This window comes from Salvelinus alpinus, chromosome 27 (assembly GCF_045679555.1).
Source record: "Salvelinus alpinus chromosome 27, SLU_Salpinus.1, whole genome shotgun sequence".
In the NCBI taxonomy this organism is placed as follows: Eukaryota; Metazoa; Chordata; class Actinopteri; order Salmoniformes; family Salmonidae; genus Salvelinus; species Salvelinus alpinus.
The window spans coordinates 29,753,100-29,773,825 of record NC_092112.1 but is presented as its reverse complement, the minus strand read 5'-3'; the positions used below and the strand labels follow the sequence as shown (position 1 = coordinate 29,773,825).

Here is a 20,726-nt window from a genome sequence, read left to right as displayed (position 1 = left end):
ACACACTTGACCCAAACTGCTACAGACATATATCTATCCTACCCTGCCTTTCTAAGGTCTTCGAAAGCCAAGTCAACAAACAGATTACCGACCATTTCGAATCCCACCGCACCTTCTCTGCTATGCAATCTGGTTTCAGAGCTGGTCATGGGTGCACCTCAGCCACGCTCAAGGTCCTAAACGATATCTTAACCGCCATCGATAAGAAACAATACTGTGCAGCCGTATTCATTGACCTGGCCAAGGCTTTCGACTCTGTCAATCACCACATCCTCATCGGCAGACTCGATAGCCTTGGTTTCTCAAATGATTGCCTCGCCTGGTTCACCAACTACTTCTCTGATAGAGTTCAGTGTGTCAAATCGGAGGGCCTGTTGTCCGGGCCTCTGGCAGTCTCTATGGGGGTGCCACAGGGTTAAATTTTTGGGCCGACTCTCTTCTCTGTATACATCAATGATGTCGCTCTTGCTGCTGGTGAGTCTCTGATCCACCTCTACGCAGACGACACCATTCTGTATACTTCTGGCCCTTCTTTGGACACTGTGTTAACAACCCTCCAGACGAGCTTCAATGCCACACTCCGTGGCCTCCAACTGCTCTTAAATAGTAAATGGCTTACTGAAACTTGCCTACCTGGTTAAATAAAGGTTAAATATAAATAAATAAATAAATTCATGTAAACTATGTAAAAATATTAATAACATTTTATAATGGTGAAGGTGGAATGGCCCCTTACCTGATGAATTACAGTTTCAGTATAATTAGTATAAATGTTCTTCAATTATTCAACTACTTAAATATTGTATGATGCTACTAGTTCCAGCAGCTCGGGCAGCATTACCAGCATCTTCCAGTGCGGTGCAGCGACACATCAGCCCAGTGAGCAATAGACCACAATGTACCGCATATCAATGTATTTACAAAGAGAGACGAACGTCAAGAGGTGTTGACCGCAACACGGCTTAAAGGGAAGGATTTGAGAATAAATAGCCTAATAACCACTCACTCAAAGGAAAATGCCTGGCTAACTTCTATGGGTAAACGATCATTCGCAGGTATGTTATGTCACGCTATCAGATATACCGGCCGGTGTAATGTTAGCAATAGCTATCTAGTGCCATTTTTATTTGGGTAAGACATTTTCTAAATAAACTAGTCTTTGTCGAGCATATTTTGCTAATCAATTACGATTATTTGCTCTGAAATCTGTCCAATAATACAATTGTATAGTCTACTGAATTCTTTACAATTTGAAAGTGACATTTGTAGAGTTTTCGATGTCCTCCGTTATGACATTTTTGTCTGCATCGTATTGGAACATAATGGTAGATGTAGTTTTTTCCGGTACATTTTATTATGTTGGGTTGGAGATTCATGATGGAAAACACTACATATCCCATGACAATGAACGGAGCGCTTTATTACTGTGTCATGTTTACACACGTCATAATTTGAGGACACGAAAATGGCTTACTGAAATTCGCTGAAGGACTAGATTCAGATCTGTTTTGGGCAGAAACACTTGTTCGCTGTGTTGTAGAATACACTGTGATGTTTGCCGATAATATTTAATGTCTCGACATCAAAACCTAAACCATGTCTATCCAAACGCTGACCGAAAGTAAGTTGTAACGTTCATTTCAGACAACTAAACAGCTAGCTATTGTGATTATGCTAGCTAGTTACCTAGCTTAGCCAGCTAATATGGTTGGTGGTCATAATCACTAACACAGGTAGTTCGTTAGCCTATGCAAATCCTTGTGCTATTGAATGACAGGATATGCTTTTGTAAAGAGAACGCATCCCCCCCAGCTATGCGTTGCTACTTGCTTGATCTGAGTGCATATAATTTCTCTCCCGCAGTCAACCCATGTTTTCTCGACACCTGACTGCGTTTGGCTCTCACTGGTTGCCCCCAACTCAGGCCCCATTGGGCGGCTGGAGGAACGTACATTTCCCCAGTTATCCATGTCGGCCGGGTGTGCCCCCTTCACCTCAACTCTCCCATCCCACCAGGCACCTCTCAGGGGCCTTCCAACCTCAAGATACCCACAACACCAACTGGGCAAGACTACAGTCCAAACAACACCTCCCACCAGGGTTTCCTTTTCACGGCTTTCCTCATCGACACTTCCACCTTGGACTGATGGAGCGTTCAGACAAGGAGCCTCCATACAAGCGGAGGAGGAGTTCAGAGGAGAGGGCTCCAGGGGATAGATCCAAGGGCTCCCCCAAACGAGAGTACGCACCAAGACAGGCTCGCAGTGCCACAACCAGCCCCAACTACTGGTTCAAAGACGGGAAACCACCGCCTCCTGGGACAAGTCCACCAAGACAGGCATTGGGTAATACTTCAGTTTCAAAAACTGCCGCTTTTCTTGAGAACACCGTTATTCTTTGATCTGGAATGAACCTGAGGTGGATTAGGTTTAGTCCAATATGGGCCCTGTCAAGCAGTGTCCTTAACTTTCTAACCGTATTGTTTTGTTTGTGCCTTTCCAGAGCTGAAGAGACAATGGGAGGACTTTTCACACTGCTATAAGTCCAGACCCCAGTCTGGTGGTGGGAGGCGAGAACCACCCTTTGAGTTCTCTGTGATGTCATATAACATCCTCTCCCAGGACCTACTACATGACAATAACTACCTGTACAAACACTGTAGCTCCTCCATCCTCAACTGGAATCACAGGCTCTCCAACATCCTGAAAGAGCTCAAAGAGCACAACGCAGATGTAAGTGAATGGTTTATGAATCATTACTGATGGTACAAGAAAGTATCTCCCACCATTTACATGATCTATTAGCTTGTGATCGATTCAGATTTACCAACATTGATTATCATCAGAAGGAACAGAAAACACAACATAGGGGCCCTGTTTTGACTAGTTTAAGTCTGTATCCCTTAGAGCAAGTCAAAGTAGTGATGACACTGATTGTTTTAATGTTAGATGTGTACTGTGGAATGAAGTCAAACTTTGTCTCTATAGATAATGTGTCTGCAGGAGGTTCAAGAGGACCACTATGAAAAACAGATCAAACCCTCTCTAGAAGCATTAGGTAATGCCCCCTGTTGGTCCCTTGCTGTTTTGTACTCGGTGTTGCCCATATTGTTTTGTTTACTAAGTCTATTCTTTTGAGCTGTAGCTCTGCCTATAGAAATGTGAAAGCCTGTCAAAATAATACAACGCAAACTGCAAGTGATATATAATATGACCACTAGAGGGAGCCACATGCATAGATAATTAATATTTTCTCAAACCACTTGGTTTTCCTGAAGAAAATTAAGTAGCACGAGCGCTTCAGGTATTCCAAAACATATTTCCTCTTTCAATAATTAAAAAACATTGAAATCTACATTTTTCATCATAGTTTGAGAAATGTAGCCTATTTTCTTTGATATAGTGATTTATTTCCCATTTCTTTCCCCAGGTTACCAGTGTGAGTACAAGAGGAGGACAGGCAGGAAGCCTGACGGCTGTGCCGTGGTCTATAAGAAGGACCGCTTCTCCCTGCTGTCCAGTCACCCAGTGGAGTACTTCCGCCGGGGTATCCCCCTGCTAGACCGGGATAACGTGGGCCTGGTGCTGTTACTGCGCCCCACGGGATCCTCCAGGCCGGAGGACTGCGTTTGTGTGGCCAATACACACCTCCTGTACAACCCCCGGCGCGGGGACATTAAGCTGGCCCAGTTGGCCATGCTGCTGGCAGAGATCAGTACAGTGTCCCGCCTCCCTGACGGCAGCTCCTGTCCCATCGTGCTCTGTGGGGACTTTAACTCTGTGCCCTGGTCTCCCCTGTACAGCTTTGTTAGGGAGAGCAGGCTGGAGTACGACGGTATTCCCATAGGCAAGGTGAGGGCCATCATCTACACACCCAGCCTCTTTCTGTCACTTTCTGCAGTGAGATAATAAGCTCTGTGGCTGAAGCTGATTACTGCAGAGGGAACATAATGTTCAGAGAGAGCTGCTGTAAAATGTGAGCTGCTTTGAAATGTTCCTTGAGCTCTTCTCTGTCAGTCATCATGCTCTAGTATTTCTCATTCATTTTCAACCTGGGTTGAATGCCCGTTCGGTGTGATTTTTATTGATATTGAGTTGATTTACTGCGCTAGACAAAACGGTGTGACACTATCTTAAAGCAACAGTGTGTGTGCAGGTGTCAGGGCAGGAGGAGAATCCCAGAGGCCAGCGGATCCTGACCGTGCCCATTTGGCCCCTTAGCCTGGGTGTCACCCAGCAGTGTCAGTATGCGACTGCCCCTACAGGTGACCTATCACAGTCCATCCACCACACTGGCTCAGTGAAGAGCCTCTGGCCGTTACCAACACTGAGGAAATGCACCTTTCTTTCTTCTGATCTGCATATGACGTTAATACTCTTCTTTCCTCCCAGATGTTGACGGGGGAATCACCAACCTGTCTGTGCAGGACTTTGCAGCACAACCTATGGCAGCTATGAACAGGTCAGTTAGCTCCGGTTGGATTCCAGGGTTAAATAATCATTTAGTTGAGACAGTTTGATCTCTCCAGTCTCTGCTGTTTTACAGTCAGTTAGTTCTTAATTCTGTCACGTAACTGTAAGATCTGATCCTGTCAGAGGTGCTACACCAGGAGTTCCTCTAACAGCCTTCAATATTAATGCTTTTCAAACAGTTGAGTCTCTGCTGCTCAACAGCACTGTAATCTGTTTTGATTGGCGTCTGCACATCTGACAGCCGAGGCTGATTTATTTATTTTTTCACCTCTGTCTCTCCCCCCCTTCTCTCGCTCTCTCGTTTGCATGCCTTGGAGAATGGAGGAGACAGCAGTTAGCTACATCATTCCCCTACAATGTTAATTTGAAGCAAGTGGAACTGCTCATAGGGAGAAGTGACAAGTCTCTCTGGATGATTTGTTGTTTGTCCAGTGTAGTCCGAACTTCAAACAGCAACTGTCTGTCTTAATTAGCAGTTGAAGTGACGCCAGTGCCCTGTGTGACAGTGTCTCTCCCCCTCCCCATGTCCAGACCCAGTATAGAGCACAGTCTGAGGCTGACGTCAGCTTACTCCCATTACCTGACAGAGGACAGCAGGCCTGAGATCACCACCTGTCACTCCAGGACAGCCATCACTGTGGACTACATCTTCTACTCTGCAGGAACTGGAGACATTTCCACTCAGCCAGGTACACACAGTATACCACATATCACACACACTATATACAACACATAGGATTTGTTGATTGATTGTTACACGGATCTTGGAGCAGGGTGGCATCTGATAATCAATATTGTTTATAATAAGATCGGTCCTGCAATGTGACTTCTGTAGATGCTGCAGTGCAGTGGGCTGTGGAGTGAGACTTCCAGGCAGCATTATGGAACTATGACTACATTTTCCCTGATCAAGATCGCATCTGGAAAAACTCAGGGAATTTAAGGGATACTTGGGGATTTTGGCAAAGAGGCCCTTTACTTTATCTACTTCCCCATCGTCAGATGAACTAGTGGATACCATTTTTATGTCTCCAGTATGAAGGAAGTTAGTTAGCATTAGCTTACAAAACTAACTAGTGTTACCCATAGACTTCCAGTCATCGCGCTATCTGCTATCATGCTAAGTATCCCTTTAGCCATGTCTGTTGTCTTCCTCCCAGAGGGTCCATTGCCAAGACAAGGGCTGCAGCTGCTGGCCAGACTGGCCCTGGTGGGACAGACAGACCTGGAGGCCGTCAACGGGCTGCCCAATGAGCTCAACTCCTCCGACCACCTGCCCATACTGGCCTGCTTCCGCCTCTGCCCCTGAGACTGGATGTTAGGTTTCAGGGGTTAGCGCCTTGGACAGAACTGGGGGTCAAAGACCTGGAGAGACCCATAAATCCATCCATACCGCTCACCAGCAGCCAAACACCAATTGTACACAAGCTCACTATGGCTTTTGTCTCATGATCTCATATCCCCAGGAAATGTTGGAAAGGTACTGACACTGGTAGATGATGAACTTTCATTTCAAAGACATTATTGATGAATTTGGAGCTTTGCAGTGGCCTGACTCTAGTGTGTAGATCTAGGCTACTGCATCAAGATGTTTACACATTTTAACTTTTTGGTGTTATTTTTACATTGGTTGAAGATATGAAAATAGACATTTTTAGATTTGAATGATTTTTATAAATGTTGATAAATTCCTTTCAAACAGTGCTGCTGAGGAAAAATACTGAAATATAAAAATATATATATCTTAATTATGTCATACACATACAGTACTATTGGGTTTGATAATTGGCACAAATGAATGCAAAGTACTTACCAAGGAAGTATTAATATATACAAAGAGAAGGAAGAAATTACCCTCCTTGCAGCTGGTGGGACACCATAGAAGAGGTTTTATAGACTAGGCTGTTAAGTGTACTGTTAGACAACAGTCTCTTTGTCATCACGCATTTCACAGCTCTGCAACAAAATCATCGGCACTTACTGTAATCTCAGAAGGATTGCAAAATATATGCCAGAGCAAATTCTCAAATAAATCTCACAAGCCATCATCGGGCTCCCGAGTGGAGCAGCGGTCTAAGGCACTGCATGTGCTTGAGGCGTCACTACAGACCCTGGTTCACAACCGGCCGTGATTGTGAGTACCATAGGGCGGTGCACAAATGGCCCACGTTGTTAGGGTTTGGCCCGGGGTAGGCCGTCATTGTAAATAAGAATTTGTTCTTAACTGACTTGCCTGGTTAAATTTAAAAAATCATCCATTGTCAAATGAACTACTGCTCTGTCGTCTGGAGTAATGTAAGAGCCTTTTTCATGAAATTCACCACTGGTAGACCAACCACTATATGGATATGGTCAAAGACGTAAACACATGGAGCGGAACCAAGACCACCAAAACCCAAATTAGAGCAGGGCAAAATAGCTTTTAGTTTCAGAGCAGTGAAGTCCTGGAACTCCTTGGCAGAACGTTTTTTTTTTAATTACCAAATAGTTGTTTTAAGAGATTAATTCATAAAATATCTTGAACAACTAGAGTCGGTCTAAGGTTATTGTAATACTGTATGCTATGTTGTATTTCAATTCATATATGCACACGGCTGGGGGGTGTAACCCGTAATAGGAATGTGGATCTTTGTGCTTTTACTTTGCTTTTGTTTTTCTAATTTCTGGATGTATTTTTTTACATTTCTTAAGTACTATTGGAAGACTAGCCCTTGGGCTAAAGGCGATCCTAATAAAATCAAATAATGTTAGTATTGAAAATGAAGGCTATGTCCGTCACAGCTATTGTACCGCATGTAACGCAATAATAGACCTGCAATTAAAGACACACTGTACCTGTTCAGCTCTCTGTAATAATGTCACATTACATTGAATGAGTTCCAGGGATTGTATGAACAGTACCTCTCAGAGATGAAGGCACACTGGTGGACAGAGAATCAATCAAATGTATTTATGAAGCCCTTCTTACATCACCCGATGTCACAAAGTGCTGTACAGAAACCCAGCCTAAAACCCCAAACGGCAAGCGATGCAGATATAGAAGCACGGAGAGATGATCAGAGAAAATGTATCTTTCTCACTTGGGGCCTCATTTATCAACCGTGTGTCAATTTCATACTCAATTCTGGGGTACATGGAGATTCTGGGATTTGCAACATTTACGCATGTCGTCATTGATAAATCACAGCCCTATTCTATTTGTGCAGTCGTGAACGATACAACCCCGCCCGGACAACGCACACCATTCATCTTTTATGCTAAGAAAAGCGCCCTAATTTGCTGTGATTTTGAGATGTAATTGGGCCTTAATAGTTCCTAAAAGAAAGCACAATGGCAAATTTGATCACATTTCTGTAGAGGTGTGGCTCAAACACCTCCCATTTCCCTCAAACGAACAATAAGCGTATTTGCTTGCAATACAGTTGATCAATCTTCTAGAAGTTGTGTGCACACATGGTTTGAGATTTGCTTAGAGATAGGCACACTTTTTTTGTGCGCACGCACCTTTGATAAATGAGGCCCCTGGAGAGGAATGAAGGTGAACCCAGGGTGCAGAACCTTGGGAGTGTGAACAGCTCATTGATAAGAACAGCCATCTCTGCCTTTAGATGAGGAATCATTGGAGTCAGTCCCTGACAGACAACTTCTCTCAACATGTATTCGTGTTTTTAATATTCTACACAATTCGCTAAGACCACACAGCAGAATCCTCAAGTCTGTTCCCAATATTGCACATCAATCTTTTTCTTTAGACTGAAACTAAGTCAGAGTTTAAGGACATTGAATTTGGAATTCCTTATAGGCATAGAAGCAGCTCTCTGATGTCTGTATTATTTTGGTTGCCTTATATAATGGCAACATTAGTGCTATAAACAGACATTCTCAAGCACACAAACCGCTGCTGTGAAGACCATTGAATTAGATGTAGTGAATATCAAGTGGTTAGTCTTGTTTCACTAATTGGCACTGCTTCTGTTTTGACATTGCCCACATTCTAGATAAAATATGATAAAGTCTGAAGCCAAATTGAATTAGCCTATGATGCCTTGCCAGTGACATGCCAACGGGTGTAAAAAAAAAGATGAGCCCCTTCAAACACAAGTCCTTTCAAATACATTCTCTGGACTTGATTTATTGCATCTCCTTTGACTCATTTTACATTTGAATCTCTAAAATGATGCTGTTCTTGACTTTTGTCTTTTTTTGTGTGCCAAAAGTCCTAATTTCATTTGGATCCTCACCACCTACTCCTGGCTGACATGTCTGGCTGATGGTGTGAATGAAAGCCATTAGGACTCAAGTCTCTGTTCTTAGAGTTAAGTGATGTTCTGCTGACATCTGCAAAGTCTCTGCTGCTACTGCTGCTTTCTGGGATGAGAGCGTTTACAGGCTTATCATTTGATGGTTGGTGAGATCCAGCCTCATTGGGGATGACTCTTCTTGCTTAGACATGGGATGAATCCCAAGACTTTGAAGATGTTTCCTTTCCTTAGCTCTTGTCCTTTACCCTAATTTCCTGTTAGTTATTGCCTATTGTGTCATTTAGATCAGTTGGAATGAGGGATAGTAAACAAGGTGAGAACGTATTGAAATCTACGACAGTTTATTTTCTGAGTTTAGAGAGAGGGAGGCATTCCCTGAGCTGCTTGAGAGATGAGAAATGAGGGATTAATTTTATACACTGAACAAAAATATAAACGCAACATGTAAAGTGTTGCTCCCATGTTTCATGAGCTGAAATAAAAGATCCCAGAAATTTTCCATACGCACAAAAAGCTTACTTTGTGCACAAATGTGTTTACATCCCTGTTAGTGAGCATTTCTCCTTCGCCAAGATAATCCATCCACCTGACAGGTGTGCCATATCAAGAAGCTGATTAAACAGCATGATCATTACACATGTGCACCTTGTGCTGAGGACAATAAAAGGCCACTAAAAGTTTTGTCACACAACACAATGCCACAGATGTCTCAAGTTATGAGGGAGCCTGCAATTGGCATGCTGACTGCAGGTGTAACCGATGTGAAATGGCTAGCTAGTTAGCGGTGGTGCGCGCTAATAGTGTTTCAATCGGTGACGTCACTCGCTTTGAGACCTTGAAGTAGTGGTTCCCCTTGCTCTGCAAGAACCGCGGCTTTTGTGGAGCGCTGGGTAACGATGCTTCGTGGGTGACTGTTGTTGATGTGTGCAGAGGGTCCCTGGTTCGCGCCCGGGTCGGGGCGAGGGACGGACTAAAGTTAAACTGTTACACAGGAATGTCTACCAGAGCTATTGCCAGATAATTGAATGTTAATTTCTCTACCATAAACCGCCTCCAATGTCATTTTAGAGAATTTGGCAGTACGTCCAACCATCCTCACAACCGCAGACCACATGTATGGCATCATGTGAACAGTGACCCATGGTGGCGGTGGAGTTATTGTATGGGCAGGAATACGCTACAGACAACAAACACAATTGCATTTTATTGATGGCAATTTGAATGCATGGAAATACCGTGAAGAGATCCAGAGGCCCATTTTTTGTAAGATATCTTTGACCAACAGATGCATATCTATATTCCCAGTCATGTGAAATCCATAGATTAGGGCCTAATGAATTTATTTCAATTGACTGATTTCCTCATATGAACTGTAACCCAGTAATATTTTTGAAATTGTTGCATGTTGCGTTTATATTTTTGTTCAGTATAAATCTGCTCTCTGTGTCGTTGCATGTCACAGCTGCTGTAAAACAGATTAATAGAGACATGGAATCCTGTACCGGACTATATACAGAGCGATATCAGTACAGCACTATCCCAAAGAACTAGTAAGACCATAGCCTACTAGGGAATGTTATGACATTTTGTCATTTATATTTACTCCGATGGGGTCAAATCTACCTGGTCTAGTGTGATATATTCAAATCTGGAATGATTTGATTGAATACCATATTTGTACATCCATTCTGCCTGTGCCCCATGAAGAAATGTATTTCACATTATTTCATTTCCTATTATCTGTCCTACCTGTTGAGTAAGAAATTACAGCAAAGACAGAATAAAAACATAAATCATTTTTTTATTACAACACATGGTAGAGTTGATAAAAACCATTGTCAACTGATCAGTGTAACAGTAGGAGTTGGGAGTACATTATCTTCCACCAGCGGTCAAAACACAAAAATCACCCTGTCATCATCATACATGGAGAAAACCAGGGACGGATTCTAAAGTCTCATTTCAATAGAATAGTGGTTCTGTAAGAAATGCTACCATTTGTTCTGCTATTGATCTACCATCAATACTTTTCCTTTTCAGCCAATGGGACAAATAGAGCAGCCCTTTCCAGAAAGATATGAGAATAATACCAGCCAACTGGTAGCACCAGTGGCATGAGTATAAAAGAGAACACTCTTAACACCCAGAGTTCTAGTACATTCCCATTTGCGAGAAGAGGCCAAGAGAGCACTCCTCGTGAAATGCACGTTAATACAGAAACAGCAGCCTCATCTAAAAAGCTGAATTACAGTGACGCAAAGGTTGAGTTCCACAGTCCACATCATGCTTTGAAAACAGCTAAATATTCAGTAACTCTTAGTAACTCAACACATCATTGCCTTTCAAGTTATCAACCACTAAATGCAGTAGGTGGTGGTATATTATAGTGGTGGTAGCTGGTTTAGGTTACTCATATTGTGCAGTTATTCAGATAACTTGATTCTGTATTTATATTTTTTAAAACACACCATTTGGTAAATACAAAATGGATTTAAAAAAATCTACAGTCATGAGTGGTACTGTTTTTCTTTAACCACTATTCAGTGGTCAATAGCACAAACATAGCAAGACCTTTGAAAAATGATACTGCTACAATGTGGTGTGCTTCTTCACACCTCGTCCAAAGAATATATCATCATCATCATCATCACAACAAAGTGTTTTCACCACGTCATAAAAACAACAACCAGCACGATTAAACACTGCACTCAGTAACAGATTTGTTCAAGAACCAGCGAAGAATCACCAATAGAACTCATCCACAACACAATTTAGCTCAACACTAAACAGTTAAGAGCACAATTCTATTTAAGTTACATCACTTAGAGTATTATCTTTCAGTTCCCAGATTTGCAGCAGTGAAAGCGGTCTTTCCTCCCAGTAAGGGTTCTATTCAATCTGGAAAGCTGAAGCGTTATATATGCAGTGGGTACGGTAAATGCAGTCTCCATTAAAGCTGACATTGAAATTTAAAGGCAATCACCACGCTGTAAAGCTGAACTTCCGCAATGCATATTGAAAAGAGCTGTCTTTTTTTTTTTTTTACGGCAGTGTTTAACAGTAAGAATGTTAAACCTAGCCTGTATAGATTAGACAAACGATTGTATTGTGTAAAAGTGAAGCACATTGTGCTTCTATAGAGGATTGTAAAACCAAAGTCATACACTACATGGCCAAAAGTATGTGGATACCTGCTCGTCAAACATCTCATTCCAAAATCACGGCGATTACTATGAAGTTGGTCCCCCTTTGTTGCTATAACAGCCTCTTCTGGGAACGCTTTCTGTCAGATGTTGGAACATTGCTGTGGGGACTTGCTTCCATTCAGCCACAAGAGCAGTGAGGTCGGCACTGATGTTGGGCGATTAGGCCTGGCTCGCAGTCGGCGTTCCAATTCATCCACAAGGTGTTCGATGGGGTTGAGGTCAGGGCTCTGTGTAGGCCAGTCAAGTTCTTCCACACCGACAAACTATTTCTGTATGGACCTCGCTTCGTGCTTTGTCATGCTGAAACAGGAAAGGGGCTTCCCCAAACTGTTGCCACAAAGTTGGAAGCACAGAAGTGTCTAGAATGTCATTGTATACTGTATGCCTCTTCCAGAGTCAGTTTGGAACTCGGTAGTGAGTGTTGCAACCGAGGACAGACGATTTCACGTGCTACGCGCTTCAGCACATTTCCACTTCACAATAACAGCACTTACAGTTGACCGGGGCAGCACTTGCACGGCAGAAATTTGACAAACTGTCTTGTTGGAAAGGTGGCATCCTATGACAGTGCCACATTGAAAGTCACTGAGCTCTTCAGTATTGGCCATTCTACTGCCAATGTTTGTCTATGGAGATTGCTTGGCCGTGTGCTCGATTTTATACACCTGTCAGCAACGGGTGTGACTGAAACAGCCGAATTCACCAATACATATACTTTTGGCCATGTATATTAAGCTGGTTATTTAGTGCTTATAGTCTTTCAGACGGCTGGTACCAATAGTTTTGGCCTTGATGGTATACTGTCAGACTAGCAGCACCATTCACAATTTGATCGTTAGAATAAAAAATGTTCATTAGAAACACAAGAACTGATATGTTCTCAGTTCGTTCAGGATTCAAGAAAATGAGACTGGATTTCAATTCTGCTGCAATCTCGAAACTATTTAGATTGAGGAAGACATACAATGATCTATCATTTCTGTTTGATGTGCATAGCTTGTTTAACCAAAAGCTATAAAATGTGACATTGTTCAGTTGGCACCCTCCTGGATATCTGATGACTTTTGAATACTACAAAAACAATGGAAACAATCTTAAACACCGCATCAGGGCAGTTGAGATGACATAGAAGCCTTGATTTGACTGATGTGTCTGTCTTGTGGTGTTCAGTTCAGTATTTGCATTCTTAACTTCAAGATTCTGAGATAGGATTCAGAAAGGCCTCAGGTTAGGAGCTACATAACATTACCATACATGTTTTCGTATACATCTGTCTGTATGCTGAGGTGTAACAGATTTGACATTTGAATCAACACAACGTCACGGTCAAATTCTCTTGGGATTAAAAAGGTAATGTTCTGGCTAAACTCCAAAGCATCATTGTCACAAGCTTTGATTTCCTTAAAAGATTAATTGATCTGGGCCAGGTTTCCCAAAAGCATCTTAAGCGATGGTTCTAACGTTGAACTTTGGGAAACCGGGCCCAGTACTGTATCTGTGAGAGAGGAGGGCCTATAGAGACAGGGGGGATAATCTAACCGAGAGCTAATAGAGGGAGTCAGTGTCAGGGCTGGGGTTTAGCAGAGTACGCAGCAGGCTCTCTGCTTGACTGCCCTGGTCTTTGGCCCCTCTCTGTTCCCCTCACCTCAAGCCTACAGTACCTCCTGTTTCCTCCAACTCTTCTCTCTCTTTCTCCCCTCACCCTTTCACTTCCCACATCATCACAGCTCAGCCCAGCAGATAACTACTTAACATCCTCTACAGGCTTAGGCATTACAACCGTTCAGTCTATAGATTAATTATATTGAGAGAAAAAAATAGATGATCAGTCACACTATTTGATCCTTTTTACATGATATCAGCATACTGCCGGCTATTTTTGTAACCCACAGACTCTCAGTTTTTTTTAAATGAATCTTCATATTGTAAAAGTAAATGAAATGTGACTGTTGCTCTCCTACACAAAAGCACACAGGCTATACAAAAACAGATTTAAAAAACGATGTAGAGAATCCAACATACAGTATGTACCTCTCTAAACGCATGAGAGGTCTTGATATGATGTCTTCATGCAATTTAGGCATCAGGCCTTTATTAAAAACATAATAGATATGTATGCAAATGTATAATGTGGCTAACGCATGTGTGGAGGTGTATAATGAAACACACCTCTTGTTCAGGCTTTTGTTCGTCTGGTCATGAAGGACAGGAAATATATACCTTTGATATATTCAATGTATTTGTTCCTACTGGATGTCAACCTCCAGTTTAGCACTGAGCATAATGTCATCATCTTCACCCTACAGAAGAGGCTGGAAAAACCCTTTAAATACTTTATAATTATGATATACACAATGTCTGGTAAATATATTTGAGGGTGTGTGAGGCGGACCGGGTGGTCACAGTGGAGACCAGGAGAATGTTGTCCAGTTCCAAGGAGTCTCAGATGCGGATCTGGTAGCCGTCAGTCAAAGTGCTGAGTTCTGCAGGCTTTCGATCCAGAGCCGCAGGACTGAAAGACAGAGACAAGACAAGACAAATGTAGTGTCATCATTTAGCTCAGTAAAAGACAAGAAGCCAAACAAAGTAAGACCCAGTCACTTCAGCTGATGAACTGTATGGGCACATCAGACACACACAATAACTTCCTATTGAAGTGATTACAGTACTGGACACCTCAGACCCACACAATAACTTCCTATTGAAGTGATTACAGTACTGGACACCTCAGACCCACTCAATAACTTCCTATTGAAGTGATTACAGTACTGGACACCTCAGACCCACTCAATAACTTCATATTGAAGTGATTACAGTACTGGACACCTCAGACCCACTCAATAACTTCCTATTGAAGTGATTATAGTACTGGACACCTCAGACCCACTCAATAACTTCCTATTGAAGTGATTACAGTACTGGACACCTCAGACCCACTCAATAACTTCATATTGAAGTGATTACAGTACTGGACACCCCAGACCCACTCAATAACTTCCTATTGAAGTGATTATAGTACTGGACACCTCAGACCCACTCAATAACTTCATATTGAAGTGATTACAGTACTGGATACCTCAGACCCACTCAATAACTTCCTATTGAAGTGATTATAGTACTGGACACCTCAGACCAACTCAATAACTTCATATTGAAGTGATTATAGTACTGGACACCTCAGACCCACTCAATAACTTCATATTGAAGTGATTATAGTATTGGACACCTCAGACCCACTCAATAACTTCCTATTGAAGTGATTATAGTACTGGACACCTCAGACCCACTCAATAACTTCATATTGAAGTGATTACAGTACTGGATACCTCAGACCCACTCAATAACTACCTATTGAAGTGATTACAGTACTGGACACCTCAGACCCACTCAATAACTTCCTATTGAAGTGATTACAGTACTGGACACCTCAGACCCACTCAATAACTTCCTATTGAAGTGATTACAGTACTGGACACCTCAGACCCACTCAATAACTTCATATTGAAGTGATTATAGTACTGGACACCTCAGACCCACTCAATAACTTCATATTGAAGTGATTATAGTATTGGACACCTCAGACCCACTCAATAACTTCCTATTGAAGTGATTATAGTACTGGACACCTCAGACCCACTCAATAACTTCCTATTGAAGTGATTACAGTACTGGATACCTCAGACCCACTCAATAACTACCTATTGAAGTGATTACAGTACTGGACACCTCAGACCCACTCAATAACTTCATATTGAAGTGATTACAGTACTGGACACCTCAGACCCACTCAATAACTTCATATTGAAGTGATTACAGTACTGGACACCTCAGACCCACTCAATAACTTCCTATTGAAGTGATTACAGTACTGGACACCTCAGACCCACTCAATAACTTCCTATTGAAGTGATTACAGTACTGGACACCTCAGACCCACTCAATAACTTCATATTGAAGTGATTACAGTACTGGACACCTCAGACCCACTCAATAACTTCCTATTGAAGTGATTACAGTACTGGACGCCTCAGACCCACTCAATAACTTCATATTGAAGTGATTACAGTACTGGACACCTCAGACCCACTCAATAACTTCATATTGAAGTGATTACAGTACTGGACACCTCAGACCCACTCAATAACTTCCTATTGAAGTGATTACAGTACTGGACGCCTCAGACCCACTCAATAACTTCATATTGAAGTGATTACAGTACTGGACACCTCAGACCCACTCAATAACTTCATATTGAAGTGATTACAGTACTGGACACCTCAGACCCACTCAATAACTTCATATTGAAGTGATTACAGTACTGGACACCTCAGACCCACTCAATAACTTCATATTGAAGTGATTACAGTACTGGACGCCTCAGACCCACTCAATAACTTCCTATTGAAGTGATTACAGTACTGGACGCCTCAGACCCACTCAATAACTTCATATTGAAGTGATTACAGTACTGGACGCCTCAGACCCACTCAATAACTTCATATTGAAGTGATTATAGTATTGGACACCTCAGACCCACTCAATAACTTCCTATTGAAGTGATTATAGTACTGGACACCTCAGACCCACCCAATAACTTCCTATTGAAGTGATTACAGTACTGGACGCCTCAGACCCACTCAATAACTTCATATTGAAGTGATTACAGTACTGGACACCTCAGACCCACTCAATAACTTCCTATTGAAGTGATTACAGTACTGGACGCCTCAGACCCACTCAATAACTTCATATTGAAGTGATTACAGTACTGGACACCTCAGACCCACTCAATAACTTCATATTGAAGTGATTACAGTACTGGACACCTCAGACCCACTCAATAACTTCATATTGAAGTGATTACAGTACTGGACACCTCAGACCCACTCAATAACTTCCTATTGAAGTGATTACAGTACTGGACGCCTCAGACCCACTCAATAACTTCATATTGAAGTGATTACAGTACTGGACACCTCAGACCCACTCAATAACTTCATATTGAAGTGATTACAGTACTGGACACCTCAGACCCACTCAATAACTTCATATTGAAGTGATTACAGTACTGGACACCTCAGACCCACTCAATAACTTCCTATTGAAGTGATTACAGTACTGGACACCTCAGACCCACTCAATAACTTCATATTGAAGTGATTACAGTACTGGACACCTCAGACCCACTCAATAACTTCATATTGAAGTGATTACAGTACTGGACACCTCAGACCCACTCAATAACTTCATATTGAAGTGATTACAGTACTGGACACCTCAGACCCACTCAATAACTTCATATTGAAGTGATTACAGTACTGGACACCTCAGACCCACTCAATAACTTCCTATTGAAGTGATTACAGTACTGGACACCTCAGACCCACTCAATAACTTCATATTGAAGTGATTACAGTACTGGACGCCTCAGACCCACTCAATAACTTCATATTGAAGTGATTACAGTACTGGACACCTCAGACCCACTCAATAACTGCATATTGAAGTGATTACAGTACTGGACACCTCAGACCCACTCAATAACTTCCTATTGAAGTGATTACAGTACTGGACACCTCAGACCCACTCAATAACTTCCTATTGAAGTGATTACAGTACTGGACACCTCAGACCCACTCAATAACTTCCTATTGAATTGATTACAGTACTGGACACCTCAGACCCACTCAATAACTTCATATTGAAGTGATTATAGTACTGGATACCTCAGACCCACTCAATAACTTCCTAATGTGATCCTCCCTCACACACACAGAGCAGAGGTAAGACTTTGTCCTAGCCACCGTGCTTCTACATCTGCATTGCTTGCTCTTTGGGTTTTAGGCCAGGTATTTGTAAAGCACTTTGTGACAACTGCAGATGTAAAAAGGCCTTTATAAAATACATTTGATTGATTAAAGATAAATGGGGGACATTTGACAAAACCATTTGCTCATGCAAAGTCTGGGGCATCCTTTAGTGTCACAGTCTGGGTGTAGTACTGTTTCAATGTGGTCACGTAGACTGACTCTCCATAGGTTCTCATCAGCATAGTGGTCTTGTCCTTGTGCTAAGGAGAGCAAAGATGCAGGATTTTCTGACACACATGCCCATACACGCACACACCTTACACCGACCTGAGGGTGGCAGGCTGTCAGTACCATCTGACACCTATTAGCTCACAGACGTGAAGGTGAGTGATACAGAAAAAGTGTTTTGTAAAACAAACAAGTTGAGTTTAATCAGAGGCCAATAGAGGACGACGGAGTGGAATAAAGAGAGGCAGGGGGCAGATAGAAAGTGAGTAGAGAGGGAGAGAGAAAGAAGAGAAGGGTTTGAAGTGTGAAGCAGCAGGATAGTCTCAGTCAGCCAGTCATCTCTTTTTAATCCTGCTTTGTGGTGGTGGTGTCCCGTCAGCTCAGCCCTGCTCCAACACACAGCATAGCACTTCCCCTGTCACTGCTATCACACACACACACACACACACACACACACACACACACACACACACACACACACACACACACACACACACACACACACACACACACACACACACACACACACACACACACACACACACACACACACACAGCACCTTCCGTCTGACAAAAATACATTTCAGTCCAGAGATCAAAGAGAAGAGGTATTTCTAAAAAGAGGCTTATGGGTTAGACCTTCATAAATAAGCTCTCTCCAAAGTAACAAAGGTTTCCTATTTCTCTTCGAATGTCTTCGGTGTTCAATATTCTGCTTGACTTGAAGCCCTGAAAGCACTTCTCCTGCCTGTGCTTCTCTCACCCCATTCCCTCCCTCAGAGTGCATTTCCTGCTCACCATCCTTTCCCATTGATTCCCATCCCCCCAACTCCCTCTGCCAGAGAGAGCGAGAGCAAGAACTCATCTCAACATCAAACCAGTCCAACAATGCAGGCGGTGTAAGCGTGTGCGTGTGTGTGTATGCTGGTATGTGTGTATGCTGGTATGTGTGTATCTAAATCAAATCAAATCAAATCAAATTGTATTAGTCACATACACATGGTTAGCAGATGTTAATGCGAGTGTAGCGAAATGCTTGTGCTTCTAGTTCCGACAATGCAGTAATAACCAACAAGTAATCTAACCTAACAATTCCACAACTACTACCTTATACACACACAAGTGTAAAGGGATAAAGAATATGTACATAAAGATATATGAATGAGTGGTGGTACAGAACGGCATAGGCAAGATGCAGTAGATGGTATAGAGTACGGTATATACATATGAGATGAGTACTGTAGGGTATGTAAACATAAAGTGGCATAGTTTAAAGTGGCTAGTGGTACATGTATTACATAAAGATGGCAAGATGCAGTAGATGATATAGAGTACAGTATATACATATGAGATGGGTAATGTAGGGTATGTAAACATTATATTAAGTGGCATTGTTTAAAGTGGCTAGTGGTACATTTTTACATAATTTCCATCAATTCCCATTTTTAAAGTGGCTGGAGTTGAGTCAGTATGTTGGCAGCGGCCGCTAAATGTTAGTGGTGGCTGTTTAACAGTCTGATGGCCTTGAGATAGAAGCTGTTTTTCAGTCTCTCGGTCCCTGCTTTGATGCACCTGTACTGACCTCGCCTTCTGGATGATAGCGGGGTGAACAGGCAGTGGCTTGGGTGGTTGTTGTCCTTGATGATCTTTATGGCCTTCCTGTGACATCGGGTGGTGTAGGTGTCCTGGAGGGCAGGTAGTTTGCCCCCGGTGATGCGTTCTGCAGACCTCACTACCCTCTGGAGAGCCTTACGGTTGTGGGCGGAGCAGTTGCCGTACCAGGCGGTGATACAGCCCGACAGGATGCTCTCGATTGTGCATCTGTAGAAGTTTGTGAGTGCTTTTGGTGACAAGCCGAATTTCTTCAGCCTCCTGAGGTTGAAGAGGCGCTGCTGCGCCTTCTTCACGACGCTGTCTGTGTGGGTGGACCAATTCAGTTTGTCCGTGATGTGTACACCGAGGAACTTAAAACTTTCCACCTTCTCCACTACTGACCCGTCGATGTGGATAGGGGGGTGCTCCCTCTGCTGTTTCCTGAAGTCCACAATCATCTCCTTTTTTTTGTTGACGTTGAGTGTGAGGTTATTTTCCTGACACCACACTCCGAGGGCCCTCACCTCCTCCCTGTAGGCCGTCTCGTCGTTGTTGGTAATCAAGCCTACCACTGTAGTGTCATCCGCAAACTTGATGATTGAGTTGGAGGCGTGCATGGCCACGCAGTCGTGGGTGAACAGGGAGTACAGAAGAGGGCTCAGAACGCACCCTTGTGGGGCCCCAGTGTTGAGGATCAGCGGGGTGGAGATGTTGTTACCTATCTAAGACTACTTCCTCAGTACCCTGGACAGCACACCTACTCCCTCCCCTGCTGCTCCGATCAATAGCATTCTGTCTTCCAGGGAGAGGGGGAGCACAGAGCCCAGGCTTTCAACACCCAGCGCACCCAGTCAGTCGATCAGTCAGCCAGACAGGCGTCAACTTTCTGAGTACACCATTCTCACACAGTGGCTTCCAAGCAGCCCATCCTTCACCACAGGCCACGTAATTAACATCATTCCTGAACACAGAGAAACACCACTCTGCTTAACTATTCAGACTAAAGCCTGTAGACTTCACTAAGTCCTCTGGGAGGGCACAAATTACCTGTTGGTAGGCTTTCTGTTTCAGTGCTGATCAAAACAATTACAACTGTGTTGATTGAGCCCCTGTAGGGATCACAGCCTATGCATGGGTTTCACAGCTGATTACACA

At 42.9% G+C, this 20,726-nt stretch overlaps 2 protein-coding genes across 5 annotated transcripts in view; one reads left to right on the top strand and one right to left on the bottom strand.

Annotated features, from left to right (window-relative positions):
• The first annotated feature begins 822 nt into the window (after positions 1-822).
• Positions 823-7,314, top strand: angel2 (angel homolog 2 (Drosophila)). 3 transcript variants are annotated; one of them, XM_071370187.1, is made up of 9 exons: positions 823-1,055; positions 1,864-2,345; positions 2,503-2,732; positions 2,988-3,057; positions 3,430-3,851; positions 4,156-4,264; positions 4,392-4,461; positions 5,004-5,161; positions 5,633-7,314. In XM_071370187.1, the coding sequence occupies exons 2-9, from the start codon at positions 1,871-1,873 to the stop codon at positions 5,779-5,781; spliced, it is 1,683 nt and encodes a 560-aa protein (XP_071226288.1). In that variant the 5' UTR covers positions 823-1,055; positions 1,864-1,870; the 3' UTR covers positions 5,782-7,314. The 3 variants fall into 3 exon arrangements, with proteins under 3 accessions (XP_071226288.1, XP_071226285.1, XP_071226287.1); XM_071370184.1 differs by lacking the exon at positions 823-1,055 and adding an exon at positions 1,442-1,621; XM_071370186.1 differs by lacking the exons at positions 823-1,055; positions 5,633-7,314 and adding exons at positions 1,460-1,621; positions 5,308-5,454.
• A 3,201-nt stretch (positions 7,315-10,515) lies between these two features.
• vash2 (vasohibin 2) overlaps positions 10,516-20,726 on the bottom strand; it is a 49,932-nt gene continuing 39,721 nt past the window's right edge. For both annotated transcript variants that reach the window (XM_071370173.1, XM_071370174.1), the window contains one exon: positions 10,516-14,452. In XM_071370173.1, coding sequence (XP_071226274.1) covers positions 14,383-14,452 — 70 coding nt within the window. In that variant the 3' untranslated portion in view covers positions 10,516-14,382. The remainder of the gene's footprint in view (positions 14,453-20,726) is intronic.